Source organism: Paroedura picta, chromosome 10, assembly GCF_049243985.1.
Source record: "Paroedura picta isolate Pp20150507F chromosome 10, Ppicta_v3.0, whole genome shotgun sequence".
Classification (NCBI taxonomy): domain Eukaryota; kingdom Metazoa; phylum Chordata; class Lepidosauria; order Squamata; family Gekkonidae; genus Paroedura; species Paroedura picta.
Genome location: NC_135378.1, coordinates 87948141 through 87969117, shown reverse-complemented (window position 1 = coordinate 87969117; position 20977 = coordinate 87948141). Strand labels below are relative to the sequence as shown.

The window sequence follows — 20977 nt, the reverse complement described above, 5'->3', positions numbered from 1 at the left end:
GCGCCCCGCCCCCCCGGCCGCCCCGATGGGCGTGCGTGGGAGGCGCGTGCTCGGCGGCGGCGGAGCGCCCTGTCCGGGGCCGGTCGCCGCAGGGTACCACCATGTTCCAGCGGCACCACCGGAGCCGAGTGACGGTAGCCCGGGGCTCCGCCCTGGAGATGGAGATCCGACGGGGCCGGTTCCGGCTCAGCCTCGTCGGGGACACCGAGCAGGTAGGCGCACCGGGACGGCCGGAGGCACGGGGGGTAACTGCCGCGTGCGGGGCGGGGCCCTCGGTTTTGCTCGCCAGGCGGTTTCCTTGCCCGCAGCGCGAGGGGAAAGAAAGCCGCGCTCCCGGTTAAGTCCTGGGTCTTGGCCCGACTAGTGGAAACAGGGGGAAGGGGGTGCGCTGGCGAGCGAGGGAGAGAGCGACCGCCGCGGCCGCCTGCTTGCCAGCCGTGGGAAGATGGTGACGACTCTACAAGATGGAAGGGAGGAGGAGAGAGGGCATCGCTTGGCTCCCGAAGGCCAGGCCAGACCAGGCTTCCTTCCCCCCTCCAGCCAGAAGTCCTGGACAGGAGCCCAGGAAGGAGTGCAAGGGCCTCTCTCCTCTCCTGAGGCCCAGGGATGATGGCAGAGGCGCGGCCTGCGGGCGGGCGTGGCCTGCAGGAGGTCCTCGGCTCAGTCCCTGGCATCTCCAGGTAAACAGCCAGGCGGGAAGTTGTAGGAAAGACCCCTTCCTGCCCATGGTCCTGGGCAGCCATTCCCCCCAGTGGGAACTGTTCCTCGCAGGTCTGCAGGGAAAAGGCTCAACAGGTGTGCCATCGCCTGGCTATTAACTGTGCCTTGGGAGGGCAGCAGATTCTCAGTTCTCTTAAATGGGAGGGGGAGGAGAGTAATAGGCAAAAGTGGCCCCCCTCCATGAAAGAGAGCAAAGCTCCTGTCACTCAACCCCCGCCGCCTCAGTAATTTACTGAGAACCAGATGTGTGTAGCATGTCACAGGAGCCCCTTGCAGGAATGGGGCTCCCTCCCCTCCCCTCCCCTCCCCTCCCCTCCGCATTTGGCCAAGTGGGGCTTCTCTTGCGGTTTGCCTGCAGGTGTGTTGTGTGTGGAAGGCAGTGGTTTGTGGTTTGCTCCCTGTCCTCCCACTCCTCCTTGAGGGGAACAGGGGCTGACTTTCCCACTGCTGTGGGGCTGAAATGAGTGTTTGCCTCCCCACAACACTTTCTCCATTATGGGGCTTCTTGACCTCTCCTAGCTGTAGAGTCTGCCTGCCTGCCTGCCTGCCTGCCTGCCTCAAGATAGAGGGGGGAAAGTTCTGCATGGGCGATAGAGAGCTGCCCCATTTTCAAGCAGCCTCTGGAGGAACTGTAAGGAACAGTTAGACTGATCCTGCATTGAGCAGGGGTTGGTCCTGGATGGCCCTTTTCAGCGTTGGGACTCAGTGACCCACTCCAGCTTCTTCCCCGGAGCCTAGTGATGCTGGCTCCAGGCACTGAGGTGTCTGAGGTGTCCATCACCTGGAGGACGGGTCCTGTCCTTCCTCCCCGCGGCCTGAGTGCTCACGGCTTCCTTGGGTCCAGCGAAGTCTGATTCTTCTGAGGGCTTACTGCTTACTGCTTGTGTGCCTTCTGCCCAGAGGTGCCCTGCTGGGGGAGGGCTCAAGGGCTCTTCCAGCTCCTCCTCATGCCCTCTGCCTCCCTGGCCTGTGCCAAGCGCGGCCGCCTCCTCTTGGGCCGTGAGAGGCCCCTTCTGCAGCTGAGACTCACAAGTGCCTGCCTGAGCCCTGGCCACAGAGTCGGAGGAGACCTGCCCTAGAAGCCCTGCTTTGGGTGAAGCAAGGCAGCCAGGCAGCCAGGCATCCCGTCCCCCCGTCCCCCCACTGCAAGTGCCCTCCTTTGCAGGGTCCTCAGGGGGTCTGTACTTGGAAGGGGCTTGTGGAAAAGAGGGGCACTTGCCTGGGTCTGCCAGTGGCTGGAGGACACACTGTGGCCCTGCTGCTTCTCTGGCCTTTGGCCCCTGGCCCTCAGCAACGCACGCCAGTTCTTTGTTGGAACGAGCACATCGGACTGCAGAGCCCTGGGAGGACTCCCCCTTTCTGGACGGAGACAAGCCAGGCCAACGGGGGTGGGTGGGGTGGGGCCAAGGGAGGCACTGTGGTGCGTGGGGTGGGGGGGAGAGAAACTCCCCGGTTTGATCAGGGACAGGCTTCCCCTCCAGGACCTTCTCTTGCTGAGGTGGCTGGTGGAGAGCAGGCAGCGTTGTGTGTTCCCTCCGCAGATGCCTGGCGGCCCTCCCTCCCGGCCACGTCTGTGGGAAGAGGTGCGGGCCCCGACTGGGCGGTTTGGGATCCTGCCCTGGCAAGTCTCTGTCTGCCTCTCACATTCTTGGTGGGCGGGAAGGCAGCGGGTTCCGGGCTCTTGGGCAAGGCCTAGCAGGAGATGCTCAACAGACCCTTGAGCACCAGGCAGTCAAGTCGGCCATGGGGCTGGGCAGACAGGGCTGGGCTCTTGCCAGGGGGACGGTCAGCCACAGGGGAGGCTGCTAACCAGAGCTGGCTGCACTTTCTTGGCCTCAGGGAGTGAGACTGGCCTGCCTTGAAGGGGGGTTGTCGGGGCCATCCCTTAGACACTTAAAATGCAGGAATGGTTCGGGCGGTGCCGAGTGTGGCCTGGAACTCCTCTGCCTAACCTGGCATCCCAAGGGGCTTGCTGCCCCCGGGCAAGGTGGGTGGCCGAAGCCTGGGCAGCTTGCGGCGGCACTGCAGGCAGGAGGTTTGGATTCCCTCCCTCGCAGGGTCGGCCTGTCGTGGGGACCGGGCGTGTGGGAGGAAGGGGCAGGCGGGGTCGGGGGCGCCTCCGCGGGCGCTGCTTCCTCTGGGCGCCGGGGCTCTGCCCTGGGGGGTCCGGTTGCAGCCGTCGAGTTTGCTGCCGGGTCTCCCGCCGAGGCCTGCCGCGCGCCTTCCGCCCCCCTCCCCCGGCCCGGAGGCTGGAGGCGGCCGGCCTGGCTTCTGGCCCCGAGGGAGGGGGAAGGGGGCGGAGCGACCGGGCCGTCCAGCAGCAGGGGGCGGCGTCTTCCGGAGCGGCCCGGGCCGTTTGCCCCCCCGGACAGACCCGGCGGCGGCGGCGGCGGCGGCTCTCGTGTCCTGGCCCGCTGGGCAGCCTCTGGGCTCGGCCCTCCGTCCCTCCCTCGGTCCCTCCGTCCGGGCGGGCGGGCCGTTTGGCGCACAGAGGCCGCTTGTTCCCTGGGAAGAAAGGGCCTTTTCTCCGCCGCGCCGGGCCGGGGGCGCGGAATCCGCTGACGGAGGGGCCGGCCTCGGCGGCCCTGCCTGGCTGGCTGGCTGGCTGGCTGGCTAGCGGGCGGGCGCGTGGGCGGGCCGGAGCGCTCTTCTCCCGGCGGCGGCGGCTCCGGGGCTTCGGCGGCTGACGGCATGGCTGCGTTGGGGCGGCGCGGGTAGCCCTGCCGGCCTGGGCGCGCCATGGAGCAGGCCAAGCTGCGCATCCTGGAGGACCTGCACATGCTCTACATCCGCCAGATCGCCCTCAGCCTCGAGGTAGCGGCGCCCAAGGGCGGGGAGGCGCGCGAGCCGCAGGGCGTCGGGGTCCCCGAACACCCCCCCCCCCGGGCCCTGCCCCTCTGGGACTGCGGCCGGCCGGGCCCCTTTGCTCTCGCGGCATAGACTGTTGGGCCTCCCTACCGGAGCCTCACGAGGGCCCTGCGAGGCAGGTCCAGGTGGCCCAAAGGCTCTCCTCTGAGCGGGGATTCGAACCGGGGTCTCTAGCAGGTTCACTGGGACACTGCACTCCCCCCCACCCGCCCTGCCCTAGACTTTCCGGGCCTTCTGCGTGCTGGGGTGTCTATGCCTGTGTGTGTGTGTGTGTGTGCACGCGCACCACTTTCGCTGTTTCGGTCTCCATGGTTGGCAGTCTGGTGGCCACTGGGTTGGTGGCATTTGGATGTCTTTTAGACACTTGGCACACTGTCCTGTTTTCTTGGCACCCCTTTCTGGCCTGAGATGCGTGCAGGGCCGTGCCGGAGTGTCGCCTCTCCCCCTGCCTGTGTGGGCCTGCTGGCATTTGGTCTTTGTCCTCCTGCCCCTGGAGTGGCAAAAAGTCACTCGCTGGCTTTTGCCTTCCCAGGAGGGCTCTGAGTGCTCGGGGTGCCCACAGCTCCCCTTGTGCCAGTGCCCTCCAACCAGCATGCACCCAGTCCGGTGCCCAGTCGGAGATCTTATGCCCTGCTGGAAAGAATCCCTTTTTTAGGGGCTCACAGCTGTGCAGGGGGGGCACCAGCAGCCCAGACGTGGCCCCGTATTTGGAAAGTGATCCCCCCCCCATGGCCCTTGGGCTTATCTGAGTGATTTGGCAGGGAGGGAGCAGCACTTTGTGTGCACTCAGAGGAACTCTAGGGCTGGCATGGGCAGATGACCTCATCCCTGGGCTGCAGCAATGCAGGAGGGGGCTTGCCTGAGGAGGGGCTCTGGCCCCTGGGGAGCATCTGCTTGGCATGCCAAAGGTCCCTGGTTCAGTCCCTGCCAGCAGCTCCATTGCACAGGGTCAGGTAGCAGGCAGGCTGAGTGATCCTCCCCTTCCCTGAGGCCCTGCAGAATTTCTGTCTGTCAGCAGGGACTTGGCTGGCCTGAGACCGAAGGGTCCTCCAAGGCAGCTTCCCACCCGCTGTGGGTTTGAGGACCCTTCCCCCCTCTTTCCTGCCCAACTGATTAAGGCAGCAGCCTCTCCACTGAAATGTCCCTGCGCGGGCAAGTGCCACGAGGGGCTTAGTGTTTGTGGGGTGGAGAAGGCCTGCAGCACCCTCAGCCTCACAAGCTGAGCTCCCCGGAGCAGAGATTTCCCCCCTCCCCCCAGTGGCCGCCCTGTGGTCCCCTGGATGCTGGGAGAGCAGGGTGGATCCTCTTCTAGGAAGGAGGAGCCCTGCTGGGAAACTCCCCCTTCTCTGCCCCCCTGCAGGTTAGGGGCCACCGCTGCCCCCCTCGGGGGAGCCGCAGCAGCTGCTGGCCAGCTGTCATCCCCCCCCTCTATTTATATCCCACTGGTGATGTCAGTATTTCCTCAGCTGCTGCCTGCAGGGCCCCAGCAAGCCCTGAACTGGCAGCTCATTTTGGTTGCTCCCTCCCCCTTTCGGCTGGGCTGTTGCCTCCTCTTCACAGCCTGGCAGCGGGTGACAAAGTGTGGGTGGGCAGGCCGGGGCCTAGGGTGCCTTTCCAGCAGCATGGAGCATGGACAGCTTGCCCAGGGGAGGGTTGTGCGGCAGTGGAGAGTGGAGGGGCTGGCAGCGAGAGCACAGACCATGAGCCCCTGGGCCGAGATGGGTGATGGACATCCTCCCCACTGCAGGCCACCCCCCCCCAATTTCCCTGTGCCAAGCAGCGAAGGGTCCTGCCTCCAGCACTGGAGAGACCCTGGCCAACAACCCCAAGGAAGAAAGAAGAAGAGTTCGTTCTTATATGCTGCTTTTCTCTCCCCGAAGGAGGATCAAAGTGGCTTCCAATTGCTTTCCTTTCCTCTCCCCACAACAGACACCCTGTGGGGGGGGGAGGCTGAGAGAACCCTGATATTACTGAAGAAGAAGAGTTGGTTCTTATATGCCGCTTTTCTCTACCCAAAGGAGACTCAAAGCGCCTTCCAATTGCCTTCCTTTCACAACAGAAACCTGAAGGTGGGTGAGGCTGAGAGATCCCTGATATTACTGAAGAAGAAGAGTTGGTTCTTATATGCTGCTTTTCTCTACCCAAAGGAGGCTCAAAGCGGCTTCCCATCGCCTTCCCTTTCCTCTCCCCACAACAGACACCCTGTGAGGTGGGTGAGGCTGAGAGAGCCCTGAGATTCCTGCTCGGTCAGAACAGTTTTATCAGTGCCGTGGCGAGCCCAAGGTCACCCAGCTGGCTGCATGTGGGGGAGCGTGGAATCGAGCCCAGCTCGCCAGGTTATAAATCCACACTCCTAACCACTACACTAAGCTGGGTTTCCTTCTGTCCCCTTGGCACACTGTGGAGACAGGGTGTGTGTGTGTGTGTGTGTGCATGTTGTGTGCATGCATCCATCGTCCTGCCTCTGCAATAGGCTGGTTCGCCCCTTCGTCACGCCAAGGAAGGTGTTGTTGTGCTGTGTGCACGCAGGTGCTGACACAGCTGGCCCCTCTGCCCAGCCTGTCTACAAGGAAAGGCACTCTGCACATGTTTGATTGTGTTGCCATGTCCCACGAGGGTGGTGAGTTGGACCACTGGCGCTGTACCAGCTGTTTCCCCCCCCCCCACCTGGCTTTGGCTCTGGCTGTGGCTCCCTGTGCCCACAGTCTGCCCTGCGGTATTCACACGTTAATGGCTGGATATGCCCCTGCCCGCCCATTGTGTATGTGTGTGTGTGTGCGCACGCACGCACACACGCGCACACACACACACACACACACAGAGCAGTGCATGCCTGGGAGCCTGGCTGAGTTTCCGGCTCCGTCGGCAGTTGAGCTAAACAAGGGAGGATCTCCTCCAAGAGCTCCCCCTGAGCCCAGCTGTTGCTTTGACTCATTTTCCCCCTTTAAGTCCTCTTAATGATTGCTGCTGCTGCCCCCTTCTGGCTTCTCTTGGGCCAAGGAGACTGGGGGAGAAATGGGGGCTGGCTGAAGACGGAGGGGGCGGTCCTGGCCCCAGGTCTGAGCTGCCAGGAGGGGGGGGGGGAGAGGGGGGTGCATGTGTCCGGTGTGCTCAGGCACGGGGTGGCGGATTCAGCTTTGCACCTGACCTCACAAGAAGACTGGCCTGTCAAGGTTCGGCTGCTTTTGAGGTGGGGAGGGGGCAATGCTGCCTCTTTGTCCTGACAGCCTGGCGGTGGGGAAGGGTGGGGTGGGGGTTCTCCTGGCTGTCGCTGAACCCCCAGTGGTGTCCCTTCCTCTCTTCCTGGCCCATCTCCCCCAGTCATGTGGTTCTGTGTCTGCCTTCGCCTTTCCAGAGCTGTTGGATTCTTTCCCGATGAGGCTAAGGACTGCCAGGAGGGCTCACCCCAGCTGCATTCCTATGCTGCCCATCTGCCCCCAGCTCCCAGAGGCTCCAAGGGGCTGCTTCTGTTCCCCTGCAGGGCACGGACATCCAGAAGAAGATCGACCACGAGATCCGCATGCGTGAGGGAGCCTGCAAGCTGCTTTCAGCCTGCACCCAGCGTGAACAGGCCCTGGAAGCCACCAAGAGCCTTCTGGTCTGCAATAGCCGCATCCTGGCCTACATGGCTGAACTGCAACGCATGAAGGAGGCCCAAGTCATGCAGCGCATGGCCCGGCGGTGAGTGTGGGCGAGAGGCAGCCTAGTGGGCAGCTACTGGCAAAGGGGACATAAGAAAGAAGAATTCTGGAAGAGCCTTGCCAGTCCAGGTTTACCCAGCAGCCAGCCAGCCTGGGAGGCCAAGACCTTCCCCTGGTATTGCCCCCCTTAACACTGCATTCCAAGGTTGACTGCCTCTGACTGTGGAGGTTCCCACCATGGCTAGCAGCCATTGCTGGCCCTCTCCTCCAGGGATCTGTCAAAGCCCTTTTCCGAGCTACAAATTTTCATGGCTGCGACTGGCCATTAGGAGCTGGGCCTGCCATTTAGTCCCTCTTATCATTTAGATAGAAGAAGGTATGTGCCCCTTTTCCAGAGGCCTCCTAGAATTAGCTCACAGAGCAAGAACTACAAATATGCTTCCATATGGAATTATAAGAGCCTCTTGTGGCGCAGAGTGGTAAGGCAGCCGTCTGAAAGCTTTGCCCAAAAGGCTGGGAGTTCAATCCCAGCAGTCGGCTCAAGGTTGACTCAGCCTTCCATCCTTCCGAGGTCGGTAAAATGAGTACCCAGCTTGCTGGGGGGTAAACGGTCATGACTGGGGAAGGCACTGGCAAACCACCCCGTATTGAGTCTGCCATGAAAACGCTAGAGGGCGTCACCCCAAGGGTCAGACATGACTCGGTGCTTGCACAGGGGATACCTTTACCTTTACCTTTTTATGGAATTATATTTCACTTTCATGTGAAAGTTGGTATAATAAACCAATCCATCAAGAAAGAGATCCCCAACCCTAAAATGCATTAGACCAGTGGTCCTCAACCTTTTTATCACTAGGGACTGGTCAACGCTTGACAATTTTACTGAGGCCCGGGGGGTGGGGTAGTCTTTTGCCGAGGGATGTCACCGCCGGCTGAGCCCCTGCTCCACTTGCTTTCCTGCCCGTGCCCCTGACTTCCCGCCGCCCACAAGGGGGCGCTGCCAGCAGCAGCTGCTCAGTGCCAGGCAGAGGGGGAGCCCCAGCCATGGCGGCCGCTGGAGAGCACCAAAGTTGGCAGAGTGTCAGGGCAGCCCCCGAGGCAGCAGCTGGGGAGGAGGACAAGGAGGAGCCACGGCCCGGTACTGACTGATCTCCAGACTGGTACCGGTCACCGGACCAGGAGTTGGGGACCACTGCATTAGACAACCAAGGTGTTAAGAATAAACTATGTCAAAATGAATAGGCAGGATACTATTCATACTAAGATCAAAAAGTGAATGCAGCAGTTTTAATAGATTAGAGAACAATACCATACAAGAATTAAAGCAGTCACAATATACACATCGGAATGCAATTGAGCATCTTTCACTTATGCTGAGAAGCTATAAAACAATAATGGCAAACAAAAGGGTCACATTCAGATATTCAGAAACCCTGTAAGCAGCCAACGACACACGTTTTGGCCTATGCTGCCTTCTTGTGGTGGTCATTCATAAACCGCTATACAGCTTTGTCTGTTCGTTACATACTAGAAACTAAGCCCGCTGCCGTCTAAATGCAGCGGGCGCTAGGGAGGCAATCGAGCTCGGCGGGGTGGCGTGGTGAGCTGGGGACGGCGAGGTGGCACACCGGAGGCCGGGGTGGGGCGGCCTGTGTCGGTCCCCTGGCGTGTGCGGGCTCCTGCATTGAAGGGCGAGGCGCGGGACGTACCGGAGGTGTAGGAGGGCCCCGGTAGGCTTCAAACGGCGTCCAGGAGAGGAGACGGGGGGCCGGGGCAGCGTCGTTGTTGCTGGGGCTGCGTTTGGCGCGAGCAGCATGTGTGTCTGGCGTTGGCGTGGGGGCCGCTGGAGGGTGTTCCGTGGCCGCTGGTGGGGGGGAGCGGGCGGGAGGTGCTCTCAGGTGTGCGGGCCGGCAGGGACGTTGCGTCCTTGAAGGCAGGGTGTGCGCAGGCGTCTGTGGCGGCGGCACGGTTGGCGGCGAGGCGGCAGCCGCGGAGTTAGGGAGGAGTGGCTCGGGCGTAGTTGGCAGGGCAGCGGCGGGGTCGTGGGAGCTGTTTTGGGTGTCTTGGAGGAGTCGTGTTCGCGGCTGGGGCGGTGGCGGGTGCTCCTGGGCGCTCGGGCCATCGTGGACCTTCCGTGTCGGGAGCTTGGAAGGTAATGGCGTGCGACCGCATGGTTCGGAGTTGGGGGGGCAGATTGGGAGGCGCTGCGTGCCATTCGCGAGTCCGGTGGCAAGGGGACAATCGCGAGCCGCGCTGCACACAGCGCGCGATTGGTCCCTTGGCGGCAGACTGACAATCAAAGGGGCCAATCGGCAGGTGCAAAGCGCCTGTCGATTGGGCCCTCCAATTGTCAGTCCAGGGGAAGGGGCCTATCGGCATCCTTCCTCCTCACGGACAGGGCCCACCTTGGGTGGCCTTAACCGATTATTTAATCCGCTCCACAGGAGCGGTTATAGATGACTGAATAGGGTAAGTCCTTTCCTATATATATTTGTAGATAAAAATAAAAATGTACCAATTCATTGCAATTAATGAGATTTTGTTCTTCTGTTGTTTTTCCCTCAGCAGTCTTTGATCCTCAGTGCCCCTAGTAATTCAGTTATGACAGAACAAACTATGGTTTATTCAAGGTGTACATTTTCATGTGCAGGCATGTTTTATTAGGCAAGGACCACATATATAAGCAGAGAGCAGACCAGTTCATAGCAAAATGAAAATGTTTACTAGTTACAAGGACGTTACTGAGATAACTGTAGGGAAAAGATATAGTAAAGGAAATAAAAGGAGAGATTAATGGACAGATATGAGAGAGATTAATGGACAGATACATTTCAGTTGTGGAACCTGGGAGTAATTAAAGGAGAATCTGTCACTACGTTCCATTCGTCTCCACCTAAGCGTCCTCTTGGGATGAAATCATCTGGTAAACTGGGTCCTATTTTGGATTGAGACATCTTGTTTATTATATTTTTATTAATTTATATACCTCCACTCCCAGCAAGCTGGCTCACGGCGGTTCACAGTAAAACATAACAAAAAAAGATAGACCAATCCTAAAAACCTTATACTATTAATCCCCAAAATACAACAACCTACCTTCTCTCTGACGACGCAGAGCCCCCGTCCACAGTATGGGGCCAAAACCAAATTGCCAGTGGAACAACCAAGGGATAGATAACCAACATCCGGGCCTAGTCTGATACCAGGCCTGGGAGCCAGGGGGAGGGGAAGCCTGATCTCAAAAACCCCGGGGGCCTTGGCCTGGCCTCAACCAGACGCCTGTCATGCGTGAGCTCTGTCTTGCAGGTCCTGCGATACCCAGAGAGCTCTGTCAGGGCCCACAGCTCTTCTGGGAGCTCTTTTCAGCAGGTAGGAGCCAGGACCAAAAGGCCCTGGCCCTGGTGGGCCGGGCCAGGTGCGCCTCCTCGAGACCCGAGATCATCATCAGATTGGTACCCACAGGGCAAAGTGCCCTGCGGGGGGCATAAGGCTACTTACAGTGATCCTGTAAGTAGGTAGGGCCCAAGCCACATATAGCCTCAAAGGTCAAAACCAGAACCTTTGAATGATCGCTACCTAGCTGGTCTTTCCTGATGAAGTTGTCTTGTCCTTTTCGGCCAGATGCCAAAGAAGCTGCAGAAGTGGTGCCTTCCCGTCTATTCTCCTAGCTCAGGGTTTCCTAGACCTGGCACTGAGGCCACGAAAGCCCCTCCCCTCAAGGGGGCTATGGTGTGAGGGCTTTCAGATTTTTAAAATAAAACATCTACCTTTATTAGGACAGGTTGGCCTGCCCCCTCCCAAAGTGGCCAATGACAGGCCTGAAGGGGGTGGGAAGGGGAGGGGCCCCTATATTTAAACCTTTGCTAGTGGAGGCTCCTCTCACTTATGGGCTGTGTGGCAGGGAGGCGTGGGCACTGACATCATTTCCTGGTACCTCAAAGCCCGAAAAATATTGCATTGGAACTGAAGGTCAAAGGTTGTCTCTTCCCTTTTGCAGGCGTGTCCTCCAGCCATGGTGCTCAGGTTCTCCTGGCCAATCGCCCTTTGGAGAAAGGCGGGCACAGCAGGAGGAGGTGGGGCCTCTAGCTGTGGCTGCTGATGTCAGTTTTAGATTCCTGTTATTGTTTCCTTTTAAGCTTTGAAAGCCATTGTGGGCAGGAAAGGACACATTCTGTATTCACATCAAAAGCTGAAATTATTATTATTATTATTATTATTATTATTAGTAGTAGTAGTAGTAGTAGTAGTAGTAGTAGTAGTAGTAGTATTTAATTTTTAGACTGCCCTTCTCCAAATAGGTCTCAGGGCGGTTTACAACCAGGAAATGACCAGGAGAGCCCTCTTTAAAAAGTAAGAGAAGTGGCGGTATAAAAGTCCAAGGAATGAATTAAAGATGAATACATTTTTTAAAATGTGGCAGTCATTTTATCTGGCCAGCCAACTTATATGCCACCCTTCCTCCAGCGTTCAAGGGGGCATACAGCATTCAAACATTTGCACATTAGGAGTTGGACTCCAAACAGTTAGCTTGAAGGTCAGAAGGACGGTCCTGTTTGTCCTCTGAGGCCAGACTGTGCAGACCAGCTCCTGGGGCTTGGGGAAATGGTGCCCAGATTTCAGCTGCCTTTCCTCCCCTCTTCATCCTGTGGACTGCTCGGCCTGGTGCAGCAAGCAGGGAGTCTGGGGGGAGTATCCCAGGAAGGGGCGTTTCCTCCCAGGACGTTTGATGAGCTCCCTTTCTGTCTCCTAGGCCTTCTGATGCTGGCCCCGTGGATGAGCGTCTGCCCTGTCGGGGCAAAGTCTGCCTCTCGGGTAAGGAGCTGAGGACCTGCTGGCCCACCTCTGCCCACCTGGGCTTGGGTCACCCCCCCCGCCCCCGCCCCCATTGTAGATCCATTGCCTCAGCCATGGGGCTTGCTTTTATTTGGGTAGAGATAGAATCGCTTGTGGGAGGTGAGAGAAGAAATGTCAGAAGAGCTTGGGCTAGTGCCAGATGTCGGTGGGCCTTTGGCAGAGATGATCCCCACAGGGGCCTCTGGGTGCTCCTGGCCAAGATGCGGCAGGCACTTCGGGAGACTGCCTCTGTAGCCACCAAGGGCTGTGCCTGAGGCTGTGTGGCGGGGGGGGTGGCGGGGGGGCTGGCCCAGCCCACGAGTCTCATCTTGGCTCCCTTGCAGGCCCCGTGACTCTGCTCCTGAACCCAAACAGCACCAGCACTCAGGGCTTGTCGTCCATGTGCCCAGTTACCACCAGCTTCTGGCAACCCCAGCAATGGGCTTTCATGGCAAGGGAGGAACAGGGGCGGGTGGCCTTGGCCTTCCTCTGCAGAGCCTTCCTTGGTGGTCTCCCTCTAACTACCAACCGGGTGTAGCTTCTGAGATCGGGCAACACCACGCCACCTTCCTTCTCATCAGATTTGGTTACAACAGGAAATTAGGATTTCCTAATGAGGGCAGGAGAACCGTTCTGAGAAATCTCACTGTCTGAGAAATGGCTACAAGCCTTGGATGCCAGAGGAGGAGCGGACGGGAACCGGGAATTCTGAGGCTTCCCTAGCAGCCAACTCAAGAGAGGCAGTCTCATGTCCCTGGCCTGGCATATCGAGTCCTTTAAGGTGGCGAGTTGCTGGAGAGGGAGGGAGGGAGAGACTCTGTCTCTAGCAAGCTGATTTGAAGTAGATTTTTACACACACAAAGGCCTGTGTTTCTTGTGAGGTTTCTTTCAAGGGGGTTTTAAAAGAGATAAATATTTAGCATTAATACTGAATGTACTAATTGCAGCTACAGTGGAACGGGTTCAAAAATCTAAACAAGCCCCCAGGGTTCGTGTCTGGGGCGTCAGAGTTCGGTCGAGCGAGGGTCGAGAAGACTGCACCTTGTCAGTCAAGCGCGGGGGGCAGGGGGGAGGGGGCAGGTTCTCAGTCTCCTCCTCTTTTCAGATATCCGGATCCCTCTGATGTGGAAGGACACAGAATATTTCAAAAACAAAGGTGGTAAGTTCTTCTCAGCAGCTCCCCCAAAGAGGGAGTCTTGTCTGTACATCTCCTCTTTAAGTCTTTGGCTTCTTGTCTGAAGAACATCTGGAGTGTGTGCAGATGTTAGGCTATCAAGCTGGGGGGGAGGGGCTGTCCTTGAGATCTGGCTGCCTGACGGAGCTGGGTGTCAGCGGGTGTTCAGCTCTTGTCGATATTGCCAAGCCGTTAGAAATGTGGGGTCTTTCTGTGGGAGGGGAATCTAGACTAACTCCTGTTTACAAATGCCTGTGCCCTCCTTACGCTCTCCCCACCCCAGAATCCCAGCCCTTCCCATGTGCTTCGCCCCATGACCCCGCCCCCTAGTGCTCTTTGCACCCCAGTGGAAGCCACTGAAGCCTTTCTGTCTCTGGGGAAAGGGTTGGTTCGGCCAGGTGTCACCGGGCCCAGCAAACCACCTCTCTTTTCCCGCCAGATCTGCACCAATGTGCTGTGTTTTGCTTGCTCCAGATTGGCACAGAAATTTATGACACCGAGATGGTTCTGGTTGACCGAACACTAACCGACATCTGCTTTGAAAGCCCCATCCTCTTGTGAGTCCCTCTCCCCTGCCCCTCTGCGCACGGTCTGGGGGGAGGGGGGGCAGGCACTGCAACAGTTCTGGTCCCGTGATGACCCAGAGCCTCTTTGCTACCTCTTGAGTGCCACCAGTGGAGGAAACCGGAAGCAAGACTCAGAGGATGACGGTCATGGGTGGGTGGTCTCCTAAGGCAGCAAGGCCTCACACCTTGTAGGGCAGTAAAGGCCCATTCCAGGCCCTTACACTGTGCTTGGAAACAAATCTGAAAGTCAACACCGGAGCACAATGGTCCCTGCGACCCACCCCAGCCAGGTTGCCCACGTGCAGGGCAGCTTGGCCCAGGGCTCTGGCCAGCTTCCACCAGTGGCTTCCTGTGAATCTTAGAGATGGGGCCAGGGGGAGGCCAAAGGCTCGAGACTGGGGTGCCATTGGCCAGCTCTGCCTTCTGAGGGCTAATCTGGAATGAAGCCACAGTGGTCGAGACATCCAGGAGGAGCATCGCCTGCCCTCCCTCCCTCCCTCCCATCTGCTGGCAAAGGCCACCAATCTGGGCTCCCTCGGCTGCTTCCATCCCAAAGGCAGTCCTGCAGCCGGACTGGGAAGGAACTGGAGAGTTTGCCTCACCTGGGCTGCCTTGGTGCTCCACCTGTTGGCCCCCCTTGCACTCCCAAACTTTTCTGTTCCGAGCAAGGCACCTTTTCCAGCTGCAGGCTAACCTCTCCTCCATCTCTTTGCCTCCCCTCCTCCCCACCCAGCACGGAAGCGGGTCCAGACTTTGAGCTGAAAGTCGAGCTGTACAGTGCAGGTCTGGCAGAGGACTCGTGGGCCCTGGGCAGCACCCCGAAGAAAATCGCCAGTCGCCTGAGCAGCTCCTTGGGGCGCTCATCTGGGAGACGGGTTCGAGCAGCCCTGGATGGGGGAGTTCCCAGCAGCCCTGGGGGCAATGCAGGAAGCAGCCCCCTCTTGTTGCCAGCGCCCAGTGTGGCGTAAGTATCCGCTGGCTCTGCCTTCTTCTCCTGCAGCATGCATGACCTTCCCGCTGCGCAGGGGCTCACTCCACTCTGCTTCTGTTTTGTTTCCAGAGGCCCCAAGTACCAGCTCCTGGCCTTCACCACCCTCTGCCTGGCCGACGTGCAGGACGCCTTCCGCACCCATGATCTCACCATCACTGGCCATGGTAACTGGGGGTGGGGTGGGGAGGGTTCCTTGAACAGACCAGTGAACCCTTTCCCCCCTGCGAGGGAGGCCAGCCTGTGTCTCCATTGCCAAAGCCGTGAGCCAGAGGCATGGATGCTCTGAAGAGTCCCCAAGGACTCCATTGGTATGAGCCGGAGTGGCCAAAGGGCGTGGAGGCGGCCATGCCAGGAGGCGCTCTCGGGGGATGCCAGGCCTCTGGCCCTTGTCTCTTTGGCCATGGGAGGCGGATGGTGGTATAGAAATGTAATAAATAAATCTCAGGCAACTGAGTGGAGCTAATGGGGCATCGTGTGCCAACTTTTGCTGCTATGCTGCTCAGTCCCAAACCAAATAATTGGGGACTGAACCAGGCTTCCCTGATTGTGGGGCTGATCCCTGTGGGGCCTTGCTGCTCTCTTCCTGCCGTCAGCAGGACTATACCACTTGTTCTGCCTTTCTCTGCTTCCCGTCGTTTAACTGGTTTAGGCCACATGAGCCGCTGTCCTCTGAGTCTTTGCTGAGGCCCTTGGCAGCACTGCTTATCTACTTGAAGGGGCAGTGGCTCTCCAGGGTCTCGGGCAGAAAAGGGTCATACACATCACCTCCTCTGGGGATTGGAGCTGGGACCTCCAGCTCTGTTACGGAGCAAGCAGTCCTTGACATGCACAAGAGCTGGGCTGAGTGGTTTTGCCCGAAGGGGCAGGCCGGTTGGCTCCCAGTTGCCTAAGCAGGAGGCCCCTTTGGGGTCTCGTGCCCACCCACTCCGCTGCCTGCCCCCCCCCCGATGCCCAACTGTGTCTGCCCCCTCCCTCCTGTCTTCCAGAGGAGAGCTCTTTTTGGCTGCCCCTCTATGGCAGCGTCTGTTGTCGGCTAGTGGCTCAGCCTGGCTGCATGGTCCACCAGATGATGTGTGGGTTCCTCCGGGTGCAGGTAAGAGCCTTGCTGTACATGCGGATCCTGCATACAAAGCAATCCCTGCCATGATTCATACACATCCTGAGGAAGAGCATCGAGCCTGATGGGACACGGTGGGAGAGAACCAGAGGGCTGGGAAACATCTCTCCCTCTTGAGGCAGGAAGATCAGAGACACACACCCCCTGCAGGCTGGTAGAGAATTTCAGAGGAAAGCGAGAACCAGCCCTACAAACGCCTTGGAAATCCCACAAGGGTTTGGCGAAGGGAGCTTGGGTTCTGGGACACGGTGTGGGTCTCCCAGGTGCTCCTGGACCCAAATCAAGGAGTCAGCACAGAGGGGATGGACTCCTGGGACAAGGGAATGAGGTTCTTCTTCCTCATTGCACTTTCCTGAGGAGCTGCAAGGAAGACCTCTTTTCCCCGCGGTTTCCCTCTTGCTTGCAGGGCGAGAGATAATTGGGAACTCGTGTAGTGATGGACTCTGACATCTTGCAGTGTTGAGGTTTTCTAGCCTGTCCTGGTCAAAGGACAGCATAATGTAGGGGCTGAGGGTGGCAGACCCTAATCTAAGAGCAGTTGCTTCCCCTCTTCCTCTTCCCCACCCTGAAGCCTGTCTCAGGGCTCCCTCAGCCTCCCCTCCCTCCCTCCCTCCCTCACAGGGTGTCTGTGGTGGGGAGAGGAAAGGGAAGGCGACTGGAAGCCCCTTTGAGCCTCCTTCGGGTAGAGAAAAAGTGGCATCTAAGAACCAGCTCTTCTCCTTCTCCTTCAGGGAGAGCAGCCGGGCTGGCTTCGGCTCTTCTGTGTCCTGTGTGGGCCGACCCTCCTGTGCTACCACCGGCCACAAGATGCTGAGACCCGGGTGGAGCCTGCTTTCACCATTGCCATCAGCAAGGTGGGTGGAGGAGCCGGGGGGGGGGGGCAGAGGGTGTGGCCTTGGGCCTGCTAAGGGCTGCCTTGCCGCCTCTGACGACCAGCAGCTCTCCCGTCACCCCCTGCCTGGCCCCCTTCTTTGGGAGCTGCTGCTGGTGTTTAGACCAGAGGCCTTTCGAGTATCCAGCAGAAGCTCTGCTGTGGCCTCAGTGGGAGCGGAAATGCTGTCCTGAACCATTGGCCCCCTGCCCCTCAGACCAGGTTGCTCATGTGTGAGCCTGCGGCCCCCTTTCACCATAGGTGCTCAGAACACCTGGGAGCCAAACCGATGCCTCCTGTCAGTCAAGTGTGCCTCAGGCCCACAGCGGACACGGATTGGCCATGTGGTGCTCTGCTGGCCTGGGACATGCTCAAGGACTGGCATTGCAAAGGGGCGGATGTACATGGCCTGTGGTACTCCAGCAGCAGTGGGGCTGCGTTGACGAGCCCTGCAGCCAGATGCTCGGTGCTGGCACGGTCTGAGGCCAACAGGCAGGAGGTGGGTACGCCCCATCTTCCCTGCCTCAGCAGCTGTGGGTCATTTTCGCCACTAAGGTCTGTTTGCGCCTCCAGGAGACACGCATCAGGGCCGCAGAGAAGGACCTTCAGAATCAGTTGCCGAGCATGTTGGTTTCCAACCGCTACGGGGTCGAGGAGGTGACCCACACGCTGCTGGCGGAGAACCGGGCTGAAATGCAGCGCTGGATGGAGGCCTTTTGGCAGCATTTCTATGACATGAGTGAGTGGGCGTGGGGCTCTGAGGCGGGGAGGATGGGCACCCTGGGCTGTGCCCTGCCGCTTGGGAAAGCCAGAGGCTGCCTGCCTGCTGGGGGTGTGGCAAAATGGACTCTATCATGTCTGGTGCCAGCTGGAAAGCTGTGGTGGGGGGCTCGGCAGAACACCTCCCGTTCTTCCCCGGAGGCCCTCACTCTGGCTGCAGTTGCAGTTTTATGGGAAGGAACAAGCCCTGAGGCTGGGTTGACGTTCCTTCAGCCTGGGCAGCCTCTGGGCAACCATGAGCCAGTCCCTCCTTTCTCTTGGCCTGGCTGCCGCAGGGCAGGATGGGATGGTGAAATCCGCTGCGCTGCTGAGCTTCCGGCCACGGCACAGAGCAGGGTCTTCAGAGGAGCTCTCTTCTCTCCTGGGTGGCCCCAAGAGGGTGGGAAAGAACCCCCAGCCCCAGTGGACAGGTGGACTGCCAGGGAGGGGAAGGGGTCCGAATGAGTCCCCCCCCTTTCCCCCAGGCCAGTGGAAGCACTGCTGTGATGAGCTGATGAAGGTGGAGGCCCCCTCCCCACGCCGGCCCACTGCCCAGCTGCCAAAGCAGGGTTCTCTGTACCACGAGACAGGTAAGCAGGTGGGGAGGGGCCTGGGGCCTGCTGGGGAGGGAGCTGGGTGCCCTCACAGGCCTCAGCTGGCAAAGAGGGGCGAGATAGGGAGCCTGGCAGAAGCGGGGTGGGGTGGGGTATGTGCCCCTGCACCTGATCCAGCAGAGCAACTCTGTCCCTTGGCACATGGAGCTGAGACCTCTCTTGTGGGTGGTGGCATTCAAAGGAAGCCAGATGATTGCCAAGATGGGCCTCCTTCCCCCAGCATGGACAGGACTGAGGATTACTTCTGCCACTGGAAGCACCTTGGTGGCCACACTTGTTACATGTCTTAGCCCCTGCCCCACAGCCCTTGGGGGGGGGGACACAGGGCATCCCCACTCTGCGGAAGGCCATGCCCTTCTCACAGCAGGCCATGGCTCAGGCCAGAAGGGGAGGTTGCGCCCTGCCAGGTAGGGCAGAGGGCAGGCCCCAAAGCTGCCTTTCCAGGGAGAGTTGGTCCCGCGGCATTTCCTGGCTTGGCAAAGCTTTATGCTCCCACCCTCCGGATCTGTGTTTTCTGCCCCTTCTTCTGGGGCTCTGTCTTGTGCATGAATCTCCTCAGGCCCCACTGCATCTCTTTGGCACCGGCCCTCCTGCTCTGTGTGTCTGTAACTCTGTCCTCCCCCCCCTGCTCTCTCTCTGCATGCTTCCCTCTCTGTCCCATCCATTCCTCCCCCAGCTCTCCCCGGCCCTGTGGGGCTGCCTTCCACCTGCGAGGGGCTTCTCTTGCAGGACAACGCTGTCTCTGCGGACATTCGTGCCCTCCTGTCCTCCTATTACAGTGACAGGTGACGTAACTCAGCTGGAGGGGAGGCTGGGACTGCGGGGGTGGGGGTGGGGGTGCAGGCAGTTGCTCAGGTTGGGGGAGGCTCCAGCTGAGGGGGAAGGGGGGAGGGACACGTTTCAGGACTCCCAGCCTCACCCCTTCCTGGAGGGGCCAGGTCAGTATGAGCTGCCTGAGAGACGTGACTTACCATGCAGGGGGGTTGAATCCAGGCGGGAAGGGTTTCCTGTGGATGCACTGCAGGGAGTTGGGGGAGAGGGGTCCTGCCATATGGTGGCTGGCTGTGGGGCCCTTGGGGGTCCCTGCAGGGCTTCCTGCCTCCACTTCCTCTTGCGCAGCCCATTCTTCCCCCTGGCATGGGGGGCTCACCCCCTTCCTTCACCTCTCTCCCCTTTCCAGCTATTGAGCCAGCAGACAACATGGAGGCCGTGACGGAGATCCTGGCACACCGGGTGTCGGGCCTGGGCAGCCCCACATGGTTGTCCCTCTTTGAGGGCTCTGTGTCGCCTCCCACTGTGGCTTCTGACAGCGACAGCAACTCCAGTGACAGCCCACACCCCCTGCGACCCCCCTGGGGGCGGCCTCGCACACTCTCCCTGGATGCCCAGCTTAGCACCCTACATGGACGCTCTGACCGCCTGCCCCCCACGGCCTGGACTCAGGGCCCTTCTTGTTCCACCTCCAGCTCCTGCAGCAGCGGCAGCCCCACCCCGGAGACCACTCGGACACCCCACCCCCAGGCCCACCCAACCTTTGACCCTCGCCTGTGGCTACAGTCCCAGGTCTGAGAGGGGGTAAGATGAGACTGGGTGCTGGGCCTCCTCTCCAGCCCTAGGATGCTTGCTGGGTGCTGTGGCGGGCACCTGCCCTGCCCTCCAAGTCCCCTTCCTAGCAGACGCTGCTTGCCTTGAGAGCTGGGGCGTCTGCGGTGCCTGGGGTCTTAGCTTGGGCCCCCCATGAACAGCTCCAACCCCCGGGGCTCTGGGCTCCCGCTGTAATGAGTCTGGGGCTCAGGGACCCTTTCCCTGCAGCCTTGAACTGGGCGCTGGTCCTGCCTGGAAAACTTCTCAGGAGGAGCAAAGCAGCTATCTTTGGGGGAGAAACTGGAGCATTTTGGGCTGGGAATGAGTTCTTGGCAAGGCGGCAGGTACTTTTCCCTCGGTGGAAGACTGCTGACCTCAGGGTTGGGAGGAATGATAGTTTGGCGTTCCCTCCCCCCCCCATCCTGAGGTCAGGGATTTTTGCCAATGGGATGAGATGGATCCTGCCAAGTAGCCAGTTCGGGACCTCTCCCACCTTCAACTGTATCACGGGCAGCTGCCTCTCCTCTGCAATGCATTAAAATTTGTTTAACATTTCCTTTGTCAAACCCTCGCTTGAGAGGGGTGGGTTTTTTTTCTCTGGGAAGGCTTTAATGCTGTACAGGGAGCCCTTTCCAAATTCAGATTTTCTGCTGAAACCTTCTTGGTGTGGGTATAGATGCTGCCTGGGGCACGGATATGTGCATAAGGTGGCTAGACTGACAGCTTTTGGGCAACTCCCCCCAGACACTGCCATGTGGGGCTTGCTTGATCCTCATACCTCCCCCCCCCCCCCGGCCTGGTGGGAAATGAATCTGGGGGCTGAGCTGTACCCACCACTTTTCCCCACTTGGGCTCTGCCCAGACTCCTTGACCTTGCCCCCCCCTCCAGCAACCAGAGGAAAAGCGGGGGGAACCAGTGGTGAGCAAGAGAGGAGTTAGGGTTGCGGCCAAGCGAAATTCCTACTAGTGCAGGGAGGAAAGAGACGGGCCACGGCCTCTAAGCGGCCTGGCAGCATGACTGGCAGCATTTCATGCATTTATGCTGGGAATGCCGAAGTCAGAGCGTGTTCTGCCCAAGAGGTCAGCTGTCCACTGAACACAGTGGTCTTGCTGGGTCAGAACCCCTGCCCCTCCCCCCCCCTGGCTTCTGCAGCCAGACTGGGGCTTTTGGCTGGCTGCTGAGTCACCCGTCCTGGATCACTGTCAAAGCTGGTGTTGAACTTGTCCAGAAATAGAGAG

General features: G+C 59.4%; 1 protein-coding gene across 4 annotated transcripts; it reads left to right on the top strand.

The window, feature by feature from the left end:
• Positions 1–20292, top strand: RTKN (rhotekin). 4 transcript variants are annotated; one of them, XM_077301398.1, is made up of 13 exons: positions 1–212; positions 7070–7269; positions 11980–12041; positions 13168–13221; positions 13676–13793; positions 14536–14766; positions 14863–14957; positions 15780–15886; positions 16642–16764; positions 17355–17520; positions 18026–18130; positions 18831–18939; positions 19335–19475. In XM_077301398.1, exons 1-13 carry the CDS (start codon positions 102–104, stop codon positions 19339–19341), a joined length of 1488 nt encoding a protein of 495 aa, XP_077157513.1. In that variant the 5' UTR covers positions 1–101; the 3' UTR covers positions 19342–19475. The 4 variants fall into 4 exon arrangements, with proteins under 4 accessions (XP_077157513.1, XP_077157514.1, XP_077157511.1 ...); XM_077301399.1 differs by lacking the exon at positions 19335–19475 and having other exon boundaries at positions 18831–18943; XM_077301396.1 differs by lacking the exon at positions 18831–18939 and having other exon boundaries at positions 2–212; positions 19335–20292.
• Positions 20293–20977: the final 685 nt, after the last annotated feature.

Bases quoted from the DNA above. Each gene is read 5' to 3' on its own strand.
- RTKN (XM_077301396.1), top strand. From the start codon at position 102: ATGTTCCAGCGGCACCACCGGAGCCGAGTGACGGTAGCCCGGGGCTCC. The intron at 213-7,069 runs GTAGGCGCACCG...GTTCCCCTGCAG, and splicing joins TCGTCGGGGACACCGAGCAG to GGCACGGACATCCAGAAGAA. The intron at 16,765-17,354 runs GTGGGTGGAGGA...TTGCGCCTCCAG, and splicing joins TCACCATTGCCATCAGCAAG to GAGACACGCATCAGGGCCGC.